We start from the raw sequence: 18,414 nt of genomic DNA, 5'->3' as shown, positions 1-18,414 counted from the left end.
GCAGTCTTCAGTGTTTTATGTATTGTTATTATTACCTGGTGATTACTTTCCCACGTGATACAGCTTCAGATTGTGTTCATTGTCTTACTCTGTTGCCTCTACCATTAGCTAAAAATGTTTTCTCTTATGTTTTTGAAATGCATTCTATTGCCATTTATCTTACCATAATGGCCATGTCAAAGCAATCAGGCATCGAGTGTTTCATTCATTAGGCACACTTTTCTGTGTGCGCCTTGTCAAGGCAAAAACAAGCAGACATTATGAAAGCATTGCCACTGTTTGCCTTGGGTGATGTTATTGTGACATTCATAGTTTGTCTTCTACCCTTGGGCTGTTTCTTACAGACAGAAGAATTTAGATTTCCCAGAAAATAACTTATGAGTTTTTTTAACCTCCATCCCTCAATTTTAGAGTAAATTGATATTACTTTCACTACTATTTCTTAGAAAGGGAGGGAGAGAGAGCGAAACATCAGTGTGAGCGAGACACATGGCTTGATTGCCTCCTGTACCCACCCCAGAGGTTGAACCCAAAACCCAGGTATGTGCCCTGACCAGAATCGAACCTGTGACCTTCCAGTGATGGGATGACGCTCCAACCAACTGAGCCACACCGGCCAGGGCTCTGCTTTCTTCTGTAAAGTGATACTTTCAAATGTAGATTCAGAATGACACATAACTCCTACATCTTTGCTTCAACATTAATGTGGTGTGAGTAATGTTGCCTGTGTCTGCATTGTACTGCATGAATAAGCTCACTAGACACAGTACTGCAAATACACTTCCATAGCCTTGCTACCTGATTTGGGAAGATTAAAAATATTTTTCTCTCTATAGGGGGTGATATTTTGCTATGTGGTTGGCAGCTATGGGAGATAGCACACATCCTTTTCTGCAATTTGTACCCATCCATGTGCTCTGTCCGGAGAGTGAGACTATGTCCCAGAGTCTGCCCTTTTACCACAGGCAGGGACCTGCTTCGTCTGTGTTTGCACATCTCCCCTCCAGGTCTTTGAAAGGGAGCTTTTGTCTGCTTCCTCAGCAGGACCAAGGCCTGCTCCACTGCAGTCAGCGCTTCCTCCCCAGAATGCAATCAGAGCTGCTGCCTGGCCAAACAGCACCAGGGCTCACCCGCTCCCCCCCATCTCACTCCTTCCCCTCCTCTCCTCCCCCTTCCCAGGGACTCATAATATAATGGCCACTGGGGAGTATCCTTTCCAGACCTACAGTCTAATTTTAGTTTTCTTTCTTGGTCCTTAAAGGAAACTGAAAGCCAGCACACAATGCTACGGTGATATCCAACTGCTAAATAGATGGCCCTGAAAAATGAACCAGACATTGGCTTCCTTCATAGACGTCACATTAGTCATTCCTGGTGCTCTGCAACAATCTTATCTATCAGCAATCGACTCTAAAAAACAAAAGAAACGAACAAGCAGAACAGACGCAGACTCATAGATACAGAGGACATTTTCAGGGTTGCCAGATGGGAGGGGGCTTGGGGGGATGGGCGAGAAAGGATGAAGAAGAGCAAATTGGTTGTTACAGAATAGTCAAGGGGATGTGAAGTGCAGCATGAGGAATATGGTCCATAATATTCTAATAACTATGTGTGGTGTCAGATGGGGATGAGATTTACCGGGATGACCACTTAGCAAGTTATATAATGTCTCATCTCTGGGGTGTACACCTGATATTGTATGTCAACTAGAACTGAAAAGTAAAAAATGATTTTTAAAAAAAGAATTAACAAGAAAAGAAACACGTCAGGGCTGCTATTCTAACTGGTAGTTTCTCTCCTTTCAAAGTTTAAGTATTTCCCCTACAACGAATTCCCTCTCAGAAGTTGTCTATGGTCTTAGTAAGACTAATGATTGTGCTCTTAAATAGGAATGTTCATATTTCATAGACCTTTCTGCATAAGTGTTTTTCCAATTGTCTTTTTTATAGTTGTTGGGATTCATGTATATCTGTGTTGGAGAATAAAGTTCAAACTCATCTTCCCTGTTTGGAAACAGTGGTAATATATTATTTCCCCTCAACTAAAAAAAGGTGCTTCAATAGACTCTTCTTTAATGTCCATGTAACTATTGTGTTTATTTAAAAAATACAGGATCATTTGAGCTCTCCTAAGTGTCCCTTTTGTGTTCTATGAATGCTTTTGAATGAAAAAGAATAGCTATAATTTTCCTGTCCTGATATACTTCTTCTCTCATTCAGGAATGTTAATCTAAATGTAAAAGAATGAGACCTATTTCTTATAAGTCATTGAGTTATATATTGAATAAAGCTTGCAGTTAATTACTAGAAAACAAAGCGGCTTGCAATGTTTTCACCTCCAAGTCAATATAGCGTGGTGCACATTTTAAATATGATTTATTTTCTACTTGCTGTCAACCTTGTTTAATCTTCCTGTAGCTCTGCTTTCAGTCTCTAGAGATTGGAAATCTTTTTAAAGAGATTTATTAACTGGTCCGTCCCTTCAGCTCCTCTTATGTCCGCTTGTCTAGTGCTGCCCTCTGCTGACTATTTCTTGAATTACATGCCATAGATGTTTACAGTTTTGCCTGAGCTGGGAGGAAAATAAAAGAACAATTTTTTAAGTGTATACCTTAGAGTTGGTTTTATATATATCTTTATTTTCAGCGGGCAAATAAAATCTGAAGTCCAGAAAACAGGGGATAGAAATATTCCTCCTGATTCAGGCATTCAGGTATGCGTACCTCCTATCAACCAGCTGCCTCGGTCTGGTTCCTGGTTGGGCTGAATAGAGTTGGCAGAGAGGAATTTGGCCCTTCAGACAAGTATTTTCCTTATGGTATGCTCCCTTTTCTTTTTCCTTTTAAAAAAATAACCTTTCCTCTCTACGTACCAGTCTTACTGGGAGGCCTCTGAACCCTTCTCTCTTGCTCTCAGGCTGAAGGCAGAATTGCTTCTTGGAGGTAACAGGCCAAAGCTATCTCACACCTCTGGTAGCTTCCCTGTGGTGCTTACAGAGAGACAGGAAAAGGGGGAGGTGAGTCAGCTTTTACTGACGTTCCTTTCCTATCAGTGAGTCCTGGGGCTGCAGTCTTCCTCAAAGCCCATCTGATCAGTGTGACACGCTGTAGGATAGAGATCTGAGTGAACGATAAAGAGTGTTTGGTGTGTGGCAGCTACCTGGGACCTGAGAGAGTTCTAATTTGGTATTAGCATGAAGCGCTCTGGGGGGAGGACTGGGAGAAGGCCGAAAAGTATATTTACTCTGCACTGACTACATGTACAAGATGCTGTTATATTATAGACATGACTTATTCTCATAATAACCCTGTTGTGAGCTGAACTGCTGTCCCTACTTAAAGAGGGAGGGACTATGGCCTAGAAAAGTTTAGTAACTCCACAAGGACACACAGGGTAAACGGGCTGAAATCTAGGTGGGCCTGACTGCATGGCCCAGGATCCTGCTAGAACATCATGAGCTTGTGGGATAAGAGTACAAGGACCTCCCACTGCCGGCGTGGCTCGGTGGTTGAGCATCAACCTATGAATCAAGAGGTCACAGATTGATTCCTGGTCAGGACACATGCTGGGGGTGAGGGTGTGTGTGTGTGTGTGTGTGTGTGTGTGTGTGTGTGTGTGTGCAGGCTTGCTCCCCAGTGTGGGCGTACAGGAGGCAGCCAATCAATGATTCTCTCTCATCACTGATGTTTCTATCTCTCTCTCCCTCTTCCTTCCTCTCTGAAATCAATATCCTATCTAATAAAAAGGCAATATGCAAATTGTCACTCCAACGCACATGATAGCTGCCCCCATGTGGACACAAGATGGCCACCACAAGATGGCCAGCAGAGCAGGGCAGTTGCAGACAATCAGGCCAGCAGGGGAGGGCAGTTGGGAGGGACCAGGCCTGCAAGGGAGGGCAGTTGAGGGGGGACCAGGCCTGCAAAGGAGGGCAGTTGGGAGCAACCAGGCCTGCAGGGGAGGACAGTTAGGGGCAACCAGGCTGGCAGGGGAGGGCAGTTAGGGGAGACCAGGCTGGTAGGGGAGGGCAGTTAGGGGCAATCAGGCCAGCAGGGGAGCAGTTAGGTGTTGATCAGACTGGCAGGGGAGTGGTTAGGGGGTGATCAGGCTGGTAGGCAGAAGTGGTTAGGGGCAATCAGGCAGGCAGGCAGGTGAGCGGTTGGGGGCCAGTAGTCCTGGATTGTGAGAGGGATGTCTGACTGCCCATTTCTAAACAGGGAGTTGGACATCCCTCAAGGGGTCCCAGATTAGAGAGGGTGCAGGCTGGGCTGAGGGACCCACCCCCCTGTGCAAGAATTTCGTGCACCGGGCCTCTAGTATATATATATTTAAAAAAGAGTGCAAGGACCAGATTAGTGGCTTGGGGTGGAAGGGGCATTGTTGGTTCAGTGATTGACTGAATTAATTCTGGATGGTGCTATGGATTCGGTGCATGGGTGCTTTCCTGAATGATGCTGCTCTGCCCAGGAAGTCAGGCTAGAGGTGGGGCAGGAAGGGGCAGTGGGTGGCAGTGCCACTATGCTGAGTCTCAGCACACCTGAGGACTCTGGAAGACCCTAGGATGGCACAGCGGGTTTTTACTCATAATAGAAAAGATAGACACTTAGGAATATCTCAAACAGAACAGAACAGAACAGAACGGAGCAGAATAGAACATCACTAATACTTCAATGGAAATTGCTTGTCTCCTTTTGGTTTTCCTAAGAGAGGCATTATGGACAATTCTGGGGAGCAGAAAGCATAGGGAGGACATACTATCTTGAACATGGAATATATCATTTTTCAGAGGGAGAGAGGGGAGTAGCAAGGCGGGGTAGGGGCTTTTATTGTATTTGTAAATTTTATTCTTTTTAAAAAATATATATTTTATTGATTTCAGTGAGGAAGGGAGAGGGCGAAAGAGATAGAAACATCAATGATGAGAGAGAATCATTGATTGGCTGCCTCTCCCCTGCCCCCACGGGGGATCAAGCTTGAAACCTGGGCATGTGCCCCTGACCAGAAATGAACCTGGGACCCTTTAGTCCACAGGCCAATGCTCTATCCACTGAGCTAAACCAGCTAGGGCTTAAATTTTATTCTTTAAAAAAATATATGGAAATAGCTGTAGATGCTTGTTAAATCTGCATGATGAGTATATAAATGCTTGGTATAATATTTTTTTATAGTTTCCTATTTGAAATAGTTTATAGTTAAAAATTAAAACACCACAATAGGGACGCAGTGTGAAAAAAGCCCCTCATGAGGGCTTGTCAAGCTTCAAAGCGGGTCAGGGGTCACACCTCACTTCATAAACTGAGCAGCACTGAAAGGTTTTCTCAATCAAAAGCAACACATAGCCTTTACGTATCCCATGAAGCTCATCCTTCACGGGGTGTTATTGCCTCCAAGGTATCTTTCATGTGTGAGATTACAAACTCCTACAACAACAAGAGGTGTATGTAAAATATTATTTTCAATAAACAGTCGGAGGGCGAAAATAAGATTAAAGTCACACAAACTTATGGAGTAGCATAGAGTCTTTCGTGAAAACCATGAAATTTAGTTGGAAGAGTTCCACAGCCTCAGACAGGCCTTTCATGGTTTGAAAACTATATTCTGGGAAAGGAAATATGAGACTAGGGCCACAGTCAACATTTCTTCCATCCTTCCTACAACTTAAAGCACATTTTTATACATGATCTCCACTGAGGATCACAACTGCTCTGAGGAGGAACAGAAACAAAGAAGGGAAGTGATTCACTCACCTACAGAACCATGGCCTCCCCCCAGGTCCCACACAGCCCCTCTGGAGCTTCCTTCCCACTGTGTCCCCCGTGCCTGCCTCGGCCCCTATCCCACGGCTTCTGGGAGCCGGCATACCTGCTCATGAGACCATGTCCTTTCAGAACCATCCTTGACACAGATGTCCAGCCTGAGCTCTGTTCCCGTGGCTCCATGCTTGCTGTCCACACAGAGATTGGCTGCTACGTTTCGAATCTGTGGAAAGGAAGAGTGAGCATGAGGCCATTTTTAGTTTTACCTCTAGCTCTATGTTATCTATGAGAATTCTGGCATAGACTCAGCAGTTGGTGTGTGTGTGTGTATGTGTGTGTGTGTGTGTGTGTGTGTGTGTGTGTGTGTGTGAGAGAGAGAGAGAGAGAGAGAGAGCTATTTCTTTTCTTTTTTTAATATATTTTATTGATTTTTTACAGAGAGGAAGGGAGAAGGACAGAGAGATGGAAACATCGATGAGAGAGAAGCATCGATCAGCTGCCTCCTGCACGCCCCCTACTGGGGATGTGCCCGCAACCAAGGCACATGCCCTTGACTGGAATCGAACCCGGGACCCTTCAGTCCCCAGGCCGACGCTCTATCCACTGAGCCAAACCGGCTAGGGCAGAGAGAGCTATTTCATAATTATTGAATGATGCTTTAAATTTATGTGCAATTTATGGTGAAAACAGGGAAGTAAAAATAATATGGTCCAGTCTACATGTAAAATAACATGAGAAGGTTGAAGAGCAAGCTGTGGCTGACTCCAGCAAAAGAATGTGTGACATGCAACACAGGGAGCAGTGTAAAGTTCATAACTTTTCTAAAATGGGAGCTATTTCTTCTTCAGGAGGTTAGGAATTCAAAGTTAGGAATTTGTTATCTTCTTGCTCAAAAGCATCTTCTACCATTTGCACCCTACCTGGGGGAGAGATTGCCAATGAGGCAGGTGATGCAGGTAAAGTGTGAGGTGAAAGAGAGTGAATCCTGAGCACTGTATGGTTCTGGGAAGGATAAGGTGACCTTGACATTATAGTTTGCCTGGGATGGTCTTGGTCTATATCTATACCTGGCTGACAAATGTAACCTGTCACCCTACAGCATTAGCAAAATAGCAAAGAGCATTATTGGTGCAATACTATACTGGATAAAGATTCTCTACATAAAGTCTGACCTGTGACAAGTTGCAGAACAACACACACAAAAAAAGACTGATAACTAATAGTTCTTTATAATTATTATACTGACACTGATAGAAGGAACTGAATTGTTAGCAGTGGGAAAAGGGCGGACTATGAAAAGTATCAAAAGCAGAAACAGGAACAGAGAGTTTGGACACAGACATATCCCTATGTCCAATCTTTCTGCCTGAAGATCTCACCAGTTCTCCTGTTCTCATCAGAACGACATCCTGGAGTCAGAGTTGGGTATTGTTTACAGTTGTTATTTAGGTATGCAGGTGTGGATAAGCTCAAATAGCTGCATCCTTTTTATGCCTTTGTATAGTCCTGGATTAAAATAATCCCTTTAGATGCTGTGAAGAATAGGAACAGGAACAGGATGTACTCAGCTGATCATCTTAGTCAAGGTTCTTTTGCCCAGAATGAGTAGAGAAGATAAGGACTGTGCCCACGACCAAAGATGCCTGCCCTGGGCCTATTCTACTTGGGTGGGGCAATGAGGTGGAGAAAAGGTTGTAAGGAAATATACTGGGTGACATGAAAGGAATAAATGATGCTGGAATGAGGTGGGGGTGGAGAGGGCTATTTCACACCTCACTTACTTTAGGAGTGGAGGATGGTGTGATGTCATTCAGGAGGGAGTCAATGTGGTGGGTACCAGTTTCCTTATTCAGGGAATTTGGCCACAGGTTGGGTTGATCTTGTACTAGTGGAGCTCTACTTTCTGGGTCTCTGTCCCTGATAAAAGGGAATGTGAAATAATGTAGGGGCAACGGTTCTTTTTTTAAAAAATGTATTTTTATTGATTTCAGAGTGGAAGGGAGAGGGAGAGAGAGAGGGAAACATCACTGATGAGAGAGAATCATCCACCAGCTGCCTCCTGCACGCCCCTTCCTGGGGATCGAGCCCACAACCTGAGCATGTGCCCTGGACTCGAATCAAACCTGGGACCTTTCAGTCCACAGGCTGACGCTCTATCCACTGAGCCAAACTGGCTAGGGCAGGGGCAACGATTCTTAACCTAGTTTGGCCTACAGACCTCTCTGAGAATCCAAGGAAGGCTACGGACCTTTTCCCCAAAAACAAATGAACTGTGAGTAAATACATACAAGTACCTTTGCACTCATTTTCCTGGGATGATAGACTCCAAATCTGAACCCTGAATTAGGGAAAATGCTTGCCTCCCACCCCTTGCAAACTAATAGCATCCCTCCACTTAGTAGCATGGGAAATCCTGAAAAACAGGGAATGGGCTTGGCTGGTATCCAAGTGCCTGTGATTCACTCTCCCTTCTTTTCCTTTTCCTCCTCCTTCTTCCAACAGGTACCAGGGAGGAACTTGACGATGGGATTTGGGGATCCAACCTTAAAATGCGCTTTTTTGTAAAAGCAATGCCTTGGTGAGCGAGAGTTTCGTTGGCGAAATAGAAACACCCAGAAGGTCAACAGTTTGAAGTTGCTGTCTCTGTCTTGAGCCTGGCACGCTCTGTGACGCTCCCATTTGATCTCCTTATCTGAGTGCAGGTGTCGTCTCTCCAGCCATCTAACTGGCAGCTGCCTGACAGGAGCCCTGGCAGGGCTGTCTTTTCATTGTTGGGCCGTTTAACTCACAGACTCTTCTTAGAGAACCTGCATTAGTTGATGCCAAAGACATCTTCAGGGCACAATTGTGTCCTCCGCTTGCATCCAGGAGCTCTGAATGGCATTTTGGGAAAAAGCAGCAGTTTACAGGCTACAGCGGCTTGGCTGCAGAGGGGGAGTCTGTTCCCCTCAGTGGGCTGGCCTGGTGCTCACTCACGGGAGGGGCTCTGCTCTTGGAAAAGGGATGTGGTGAAGAAAAGGGCACACAGGAGCCAGCGACACCAACTGGCAGCTCGGCCAGATCTGCCCGTGGATTCACGCCGATGCCTCCCAGAGAGCCATGTTCTGTTTCTAAATGCCGTGAGCTCGGAAGGGCTCTGGCAGGAATGGAGGAGGCCCATTTTCTAAACTCCTGAATTTTCTAAATTCTCACTCAATTGGCACCTGTGTAGACAATGGGATAAACCTCTCTGGAAGCCAAATATCAAGTTTCAAAAGCGTCATTGTCTACATCTGTGTGAATTCCAGAAACCAGTGGTGCCAGAGAGGAAATGCTGAGCGTTCAACACAGGATCCTCTTGGACACCAGATGAATGAATACCAGGCACGCCTCACTCGCTTCTCTCCCTTTCCTTTTTCTTCCCAACTCTCTAGCACACATGGACATCCTCTCCTCTTGCTCACAAATTCAACTCCATCATAATAAACAGGTGGAAAAAATGCCAATAGAACTGATTCTAATACATGTTTATTCACTTGAATAAAGTGTTAAAAAGATATAGACCAGGACACTTAGAAATGATATGTACTTTTTCAACGCAGGTTCGGTATCTGTGGCTGAAGGGAGAGCAGTTCTCTCTCTCTCTCTCTCTCTCTCTCTCTCTCTCTCTCTCTCTCTCTCTCTCTCTCTCACACACACACACACACACACACACACACACACACACACACACACACGTCTAGGACACAGCGCTGACTGGATGTGTGACAGGATAGACGCTTTTTCAGCCTTGATTTCTTTGATCAGGACTTGGCATCGTTAAAACTGTGTCTCTCTTGAGCGATACTGAACATGATAGGGAAGTAAGGTACTGCTTCACTAGGAAGGGGAGGAAAGAGGGAGACAAATGGGGGGAAAAGGAATCAGGATGTGTGGCAGGATTACAGAGATAATCTCCTTTGGTGAAGATTAGGAGAAGGCCTGGCAGAGGGCAAAGGATTTCTTAGGCATGCAAGAGAAATCAGGCTCAGCTTGAACACTGTGGTTGTTTTTTTCTCTCTCGCCAACACAGGAGGTTTTCTGAAAGAGGTACAAGAGAAGGGGTATCTATAATAATAAAATTGTAATAAGCTAATTAGACTGGATGTGATTCCGGACATGATTCCAGACGTCCTTCCAGATGAAGCCAGGGCTGGAAGGAAGCCGGTGCCGGCAGCCAGGGGAAGAAAGGCCTACCCTTGCATGAGTTTCGTGCATCGGGCCTCTAGTGTGATATAAATGTCAAGGTGGCTAGTAGGTGATAGGTAATTCAATTGGTTGTTAGAAAGACAAGCCTCAGTTTAACAAATGAGAGAGCATTGTTTGCTAATTCCCCGATAGCCTTGGGGTCTTTTTTTTTTTTTTTTTAAAAATCTGTCTTCATTGATTTCAGAGAGAGGAAGGGAGAGGGAGAGAGTTAGAAGCATCAATGATGAGAGAGAATCATTAATGGGCTGCCTCCTGCAAGCTCCCTACTGGGAATCAAACAACGACCTCCTTGTTCATTGGGTCGATGCTCAACCACTGAACCACACCAGCCGAACCCTTGGGGTCTTTTAACTCAGAAGTAGTGGGTTCATGATTCATTCAACAAATATTTATTAAGTATTTGCTATGTCCTAGGCACTATGCTAGATACTGGGTAGATAGTGAAAAAGGAAGAATTGGTCTCCTTTGTGTAAGTTTTGTTCCAGAGAGGACATTCGAGAGGGGGAGAAAGGTTTGAGACTCCTAATATTTCTGACCATGAATTTTCAAAGCTGCAAAAGGAACCAAGATGCTTCCCTTCTAGGGACTAATGTTGATTTCCGAATGCGCATCGACGTGCAGAGCTAGATAGAAGAAGTGAGTGTAGCAGGCAGAGAGCACTGAACGGGGACCAGGCACCAGTGAGTTTCCCTATCATCTGAGCCATGCACTCCCTTTCAAAGCTCAGTCTATCCACTGATAAGAAGTCAACACATAAGGACTGCTCCTGAACAAAAGGCACTTTGAGATGTGCGGATGGAGCTTCAAAGACAAGGAGAAAGCAGCTTCAGCTCTTAAGGAGCCCAGAGTCCTATTGGGGGGACACCACTTTGGAGGCATTTTCTTAGATTACTAAGTGCTAAGTGCTAAGTGAGAACTGAAGATGAAGTGATCAGTTCTGAGCGAGTCAGCGTGGAACACTTTGTAGAACTGATGACTTTGGAAGGGGCTCTGGAGGACGAGTAGAATTGAGTCTAGAGAGTGAAATGACAGAACGACATGGCAGCATTAGGGGTCTGAAAGGTACCTACCTATGGAGACTGGACAGTGCAAGACATTTTTTAGGGAATGGCTCAAACTTGGAATGGCCCAGCATAGGGTTTATAAAATAAGGATAATCATGCCTTGGAGGGTGGTTGTGAAGATTAAACTGATGTATACTAAGTGCTTGCACCCTGTCTGGTACACTGTAGGTGGTCAGTAAATCTTAGCTACTACTTATTTGTTTGTTCGCTCATTTTTTTCAGCTAAAGCAACTACATTGGTAAATGGGGTAATGTCATCGATCACATTTCTATTAAACTATGAAATGTCTCATAAAACCCTTTAAATACTGAGAGACCACAACTGAATAAGCTGTGGCCTGTAACTCCAGACATTTTTTTCAGTCTTGATAATGTCATAAGCAGCTACTCAAGATCTCCTTCGGGCAACTTGGATGTCATGCTGGTACACCCATATTCTCCCCCAATCAATTAGCGAACTCTATTGATGCTTGCCCTCAGTCCTAAATGTCCCACTCCTTTTCTCTCCTTTCCAGTCTCACACATCTTCAACATCACCTTGTGGGCTTTTAAATAAATTGCAATAAAATATACATAATATGAATTTTGCCATTTTAACTATTTTTAAGTGTAAAATTCAATCACATTGAGTACATTCAAAATTCTGTGTAACCACCACCACTATCTATTTTCAAGATGTTTTCACACCCAAAATAGCAACTCTATAACCAGTAGGCAATAACTTCCCCATTTACCTCACTCCTGGCAATCTCTATGAATTAGCTTATTTTAGATATCTAGATAAGTGTACCCAGATATATTTGTCCACTTGTGTGCCATCCTTTTTTCACTTAATGTAATGTTTTAAGGTTTATCCATATTGTAGTATCTATCAGAACTTTGTTCCTTTTTCAGGCTGAATAATAATTTTATTTTAGATAATATTTCTATCTCTATGTATACCTCTGTCTCTATCTTTAATAATTTTATTGTATACTGGTATACTATTTCTATCTCTATGTATACCTCTGTATCTATTGTTACTTCCATCTGTCCAGTCACATTTGGTTTTTCATTCATCCATTGATGGTCACTTGAGTTGTTTCCTCTTTTTGGCTATTGTGAATAATGATATTGTGAACATTAGCATACAACTTGTTTTCAGTTCTTTTGGTCAAATGCCTAGGCATGACATTGCTGGTGATAAGGTAATTCTATGTTTATCTTTTGAGGAACGGCCTTAGTGTTTTCCATAGAGGCTATATGCACCATTTTATATACTGAACAGCAATGTACGTTGCTTCCAATTTCTTCTCATCCTTGCTAACACTTGTTGTTTTCTGGTTATTTTCTTTGTTGTTGTTTTTTTTTATAATAACCATGCGAGGGGGTGTGAATTGGTATATCATTATAGTTTTGATTTACATTTCTCTAATGACTAATGACATTGAATATCTTTTCATATGTTTACTGGGTATTTGTATGTCTTCTATGGGAAAATTTTTATTCAAGTTCTTTGCCCATTTTTTGAATTTGGGTGTTTGTTTTGTGTTGTTGTTGAATTGTAGGAGTTCTTCATATATTCTGGATATCAATCCCTTATCAGATATACAGTTGCAAATATTTTCTCCTATTTTTGTAGGTTACCTTTTCATTCTGTTAACAGTGTCTTGAAACACAAAAATTTTTATTTTTAATCAAGTTCAATTTATGTGTTTTTTTTCTTTTGTTGCCTGTTTTTGGTGCCATATTTAAGAAACCATTGCAAAATCCAATGCCATGAAGATTTTTCCTATGTTTTATTCTAAGAATTCTGTAATGTTTAGGTTTTTGAACCATTTTGAATTAAAATTTGTAGATGTTATAAGGTAAAGTTCCAACCTCATTCTTTTGCACGTGCATATATTTGTTTGCCAGGCTGCCTTAACAATATATCACACACTATCAAATGAGGCCTGAACCTCACCTTGGTGGGAGAAGGGAGGGAAAGCCCTTTAAGTTTCTGAGCTCCTGTCTTGCTCACATTCTCTCATCCCTAATGGTGGCTCCTGCTTTCTGATGTGGTTGCTTCTGTACTCTTCAGAGTCTTTTTTAAAATCCTTTCCTTAGGTTAACAATTTTCTTTACATTAAAATTTCTCTGATGTGATTTCTATCTCGTGACAAGACTCTGATTGATGTGACCACATCTGAGTAATAACTGAAGTCAGAGAAAGATGTGATATCACACAAGCAAAGAGTATAAGGAAGATTTATTGGAATTCTGGGGAATGCTTTCTTTGGGGAGTAGGCAAAGAAAGGAGCTAGGAAAAAGAAAGGGAAAGTAAGAGGGGAATGAGAAAGAAGATGGGGAGAAGAGGTTCAGGAAGTGTGTGAGGGGTCAACAGTGTCAAATTCCAAAGAGTGGTCAAGTTGGAGGAGCTGGCAGTTAGGAAGTTACCAGTGGCCTTTTCAAGGACAATGTCTGTGGTGTGGTGAATGAAGGCAGAAGACGGAGGCCATGTGGACTCAGGACAACTGGGAGGTGAGAGTTAGAGTACACAAATGGAAGCCTCTCTTTCTAGAAGCTTGATAGTGATAGGAAAGACAAATACAGGGGAAAAGTAGAATGAAAAAAGAACCAACATTTTTGGAATGGGGAGACTTGAGGAGAGAATCCTATATAATAAAAGGCTAATATGCAAAGTGTCCCCTCAGGAGTTCGACCGGGAGACCGGAAGTTCAATCGCTCGCTATGACTTGTGCTGACCACCAGGGGGCAATGCGGAACGAAGGAAGGCCCTGCCTGGCAGCTGGTAGCCGGGGGGAAAGGAGGCCCCGGCTGGCAGCTGGAAGGCCCCAATTGGCCCTGATCACTGGCCAGGTCTGGGGACCCTACCCATGCATGAATTTCATGCACTGGGCCTCTAGTTATATATAAGTCCTGGCCTAATTCATTTGAGACTTAACATTTTTTTCAACTGCTTTTAGAAATTAAAAACAGTATATAAATACAAAGCACTGACAAGGCTTTCATTATCCTTACAGAATGTTTCACTTTTTAAGATTCTGCCTCAGGGCCACCACACCATGTTTGCTTGAACAGGTCCATTCCATCTCTAATTGCTCCATTCCATTGGTGCCCAATGACTGTTGACAGAGACCTTTCCTTGAAATGATACCCACAGAGATCTTCCTCTTCTGGATTTACCATAAATGTAATTGCTTTGGCACCTCTCTCTTGCCCTGGGATTTGCATTTCAGAAGCCTGGCTTACATTATGAAAAAAAGAAAGAAAGAAAGAAAAAAGCTCATGGCAGAAATATTACCACAGGGCCTTTTTATATGCATTCCACTCTAGTCTTTTTCTAAAATTATATGCAGCTACTTGAGTTAAGCATTGTGAGTATAGTTTGTGAGCCATATTATCCTGTCTCAGAATAGACCTTTTAAGCTAAGGGTTATTTGCCAAAAATATTTGATTTTCACAAACAGATACAGAGGAAATAAGCCACTTCTTATTGGGGTTAGATGAGCAACTGTTCTCTGATAGAAGGAAAATAAATTAGAGTACCTACTTCGTACTAAACTGGGTGCTTTCACAACCATTATTTTACTTTTTAATTTGTGCCACAGCCATACTGTGTATTCATTTACATTTGCAACTGGGGCTCTGGAAAGTAAATGTTTGTCCAAGATCATACAACCAAGAGATAGCACAAGGATTTGTATCCATGTCTCTGAGACCTAGGACCTTGCTTTTTATACCATATTATGATAATGCTGATAATTAATTCACAAGACAAGTGATAAATCTGCATCAAATGCTTTACTGAGCTCAAAGGAAATTAAAGAAGGCTCTGAATCCTTGGGTTGAGAGAAGTGATCCTAACCCAAAATTAGGTTGCAGTGTGATCTAGATAGAAAGGCTGAAGCAGGTTAGAAGTAAGTTACTTTAATGCTCAGGGAACTTTGGTAATGGCCGTGGGAAAGCCAAGGGATGAGGAAGTGACAATCAAGTCATTGAGGTCCAAGACTGAAGGGAATGGGAGGTTGTCCATGGTGGCTTGACTCTAAGAGGAGGCATGGTGATTCAAGAGAAGGCATTCAGGGGGATAAAGAGGAGGAAGCATTTCCTGACCTTTGCCTGAGACTCTAGATTTTGAATCTCTATTTTCAAAGAATTCCATTTTCTGAAAAGTTAGAAAATGGCAGAAGAGTGGTGACTTTACCTTGACCTATGCAGTTACTAGAAAATACCCCCTTTTGTGTCCAACAGCCAGGTATATCCTCTGTAAAACATACACTATGGAACAATTTTGACCTTTTGAACATATAAGAATATAAGGTGAAACTCTTAATAACTCTGACTATTTTTTAGCTTGGATTTCGCCCCCCCCCCCCCCCCCCCCCGCCGAAGTTTTGGTATCATAACTTCATAAAGTCAAGGAAGAAATATTTTAGTGCGAAACCTCCTGAGTGCACTGCTGGAATAGAGCCATGGGCTGGGCCAGCGACAGGCTGGCTGAGCACAGGTTTCTGAAAGCCTAGGTGAAAATTAGTCATATTTTGGTAAGAATTATACACATGTGTTATGAGACAAAAGCATATTGCATGTCACAAACATGAAAGAAAACATTTTTTTAAAAGTTGGAAGGAGTGGCTTAGGAGATGAACAGACTTACTTGTGCCCTTCTTTTCTCCCTGAAATTCATAAAACTCAGGTGCGTTAGTTAAAGGTGTACAGGACGAGGGAAAGTGAGACCTGGACAAAGATTTTACAGTGAGAGTTCAAGAATATCTACAGGAAAACTTATCAAAAGGATACCTGAAGCCTGGCTGGTGTGGCTTGGTGGTTGAGCATCAACCTATGAACCAGGACGTCATGGCTTGATTCCCGGTCAGGGCACATGCCTGGGTTGTGGGATTGATTCTGTGTGTGGGACATGCAAGAGCCAGCTGATCAATGATTCTCTTTCATCATTGATGTTTCTATCTCTCTCTTCCTCTCTGAAAAAAAAAATGTGTGTGTGTGTGTGTGTGTGTGTGTGTGTGTGTGTGATAGATCCTCCCTTCCACCAACTGGTGGGCGGAGTATGACGTATGACATAACCGGCGTCTGCCGCCGGGACATCCCCGAGACATTGAAACCACCAATCAGTGCATGCCGAGTGCCCTGGGCCCACCCCTTCCTGTTCCTCCCCTCAAAAGGTGTGTTCACCGCTGCACATGTTGCTGTCCTCTCCTCCCCCTGGCTCGGCAGCGTCAGTGGTAAGTCCCAGCCCGTGCTAATTCCTGGTGGGTTTTCTGGCGTCTCTGTCTGTAAACTGCGGCCCGCATCAGAGATTGCCTTCCAGGCATAGCCCTCTGGGCCCCTCCAGGAGGGGTTCCGAACCTGGGGAGGCAGCGAAGACATTCCTGCCCCCCTCGGTTCTCTGGCCTTTTGGCCTCCATAGCCTTGGCTCAAAGACTGGGATGCTGGTCCTTAGCCTCCGCTACCCAACCCCAGGGAAACCCTCTCAAACTGGTCCTAAGCCCCTCTCTTTGTCTTCTCCGATCTTTCATTTCCACCCCTCTTGCTCTCGCTGCCCGCCTTCTGCTCCTTCTCTTCCTCCTCCTCCTTCTTTGCCACGGCTGCCCCTTTCCCGGCTGCCCCTTCCCCGTGAGCCGACCAGAGGCTGCTGCACAGCACGAGAGCCACCCACCTGCCATCCCACCAGCCGCTCCAAACAGCTAAGTGAGATTTCTGTTTTGGTTTGCTCTTCCCTTGTGTATTGTGAGCAGCTGCCATGTTGGCCGCATGGCTTGCCGTTCCCATGGGGGCCGCCATCTTGAAATGGCAAGTCCCGCCCCTCTCTGGCCCCATGGCCTGCCGTTCCCATGGGGGCCACCATCTTGAAACAAGTCCAACCCCTCTCTTTAAATAGTTACTGAGAACTCCCACAGCCCACCCCCACAGGCCTGGCCTGGTGTGGCCACCCGCCGCCATGGTCCTCCTCCTCCTCTGGCCCATGGCCCGCCGCCTGCTTCACCACCTCCTCCCCTAACGCCTTCTCAGACCCAGGTCCGAGATCCAGTGAATACAGCATTTAAGGTTTTTAATGCCTGTGAGGAGCAGGCAGAATCGGATTGGGAGGCCCGCCTTCGACAAAAGGTGAATCTGTGAACCCAAGCCTTGGTAGCAGCTCTGAGGCTGACGGCAGCCATGCATGGTCCAAAGGGGACTGTGCGTGGTGGGGGTGCAACGAGAGGACAAACACCACCTGGAAGATGCTTCAACTGCAGAAACGAAGCCACTGGGCAAAGCAGTTCCCCCAGCCCCTGGCTCCAACCAAGCCCTGCCTGGTGTGCAGTAAAAGTGACTGCCCTTGGAAAAGTGACGGGCCCTCTGTGTCTCAGTGCAGAGGGGCCACCCTTCCAGGTCATGATCTGCCGCTGGCCATGCTGGGACTGGCCGAAGACTGAAGATGCCCAGACTCGACGACCCCCATCACCCTCGCCGAGCCCAGGGTAATGCTCAAGGTAGCGGGTAAGCAGGTCTCCTTTCTGGTTGATACAGGGGCTACCTTCTCTGTCCTGACCTCCTTTTTCCAGGCCACTCTTCCCTTCCACGATTTTGGTCATGGGTATTGATGGCAAATCACCCTTTAATGCTCTGAAAACTGCTCTGGCCTCAGCGCCTTCTCACCCCGCCCTCTCCCCCACTCCACCCTTCCTAGAGAACAACTTTCTTGCTGGCACAGGCTTATCAGAAACTTAGATCTTTATCTCCAGGAAAAAGTGGCAGTTTTAAAAATACAAGCAATACGAGACCTACAGCCTCCCACTTCTGTGGAACAGATCTTGTCCTTTCTAGGGCTAGTAGGATTCTTCCGCCACTGGGTCCCAAATTTTGCTCTCCTAGCTAAGCCCCTATACGAGGCCACTAAAGAAACACCAGTAGGCCCCCTCTCCTCACCCTCCCTCGTTCGCCAGGATTTTTCTAAACTCCAGGATACCCTTCAGTCCCCAGCCCTGAACCTGGCCACTCTCCTTCCTGCTGCCTCCACCCAACCTGCGGCAATGCACTCCTGCCCCAAGGTCGTCAGAGGCCCTCACTCAACCTCGGGCAGGACTCTCAGATTTTCCTCTCTCTAATCCTGACTTAACTAAACTGCACATACCCTACGGCCCACAATCATTGGGTAACATCGAGAGGATCAACAGCCTCCTTAAAGACCAACTAACTAAACTCTCTCTAGAAATTCACAGCTCCTGGCCGGACCTTCTGCCCATGGCCCTGACCAGAATCCGGGCTACACCAAGGAGCCCCACCTTCTTAAGCTCTGGGAACACGCTGACAGGTTTCTGCCCAGGCCAGAACCAGCCGACCAAGACTCCTGAGGACCAGCCCTCCAGTTGGGGGACTCAG

At 44.8% G+C, this 18,414-nt stretch overlaps 1 protein-coding gene across 1 annotated transcript in view; it reads right to left on the bottom strand.

Moving 5' to 3' along the window:
• The window catches only part of GALNTL6 (polypeptide N-acetylgalactosaminyltransferase like 6), a 1,018,136-nt gene that overhangs the window by 23,383 nt on the left and 976,339 nt on the right, over nt 1–18,414 (bottom strand). Inside the window, exon 11 of the mRNA XM_080673354.1 lies at nt 5,862–5,978. Coding sequence (XP_080529480.1) covers nt 5,862–5,978 — 117 coding nt within the window. The remainder of the gene's footprint in view (nt 1–5,861; nt 5,979–18,414) is intronic.

This window comes from Plecotus auritus (assembly GCF_963455305.1).
Source record: "Plecotus auritus genome assembly, chromosome: 6".
Classification (NCBI taxonomy): Eukaryota; Metazoa; Chordata; class Mammalia; order Chiroptera; family Vespertilionidae; genus Plecotus; species Plecotus auritus.
This window is presented reverse-complemented; position numbering and strand designations above follow the sequence as displayed.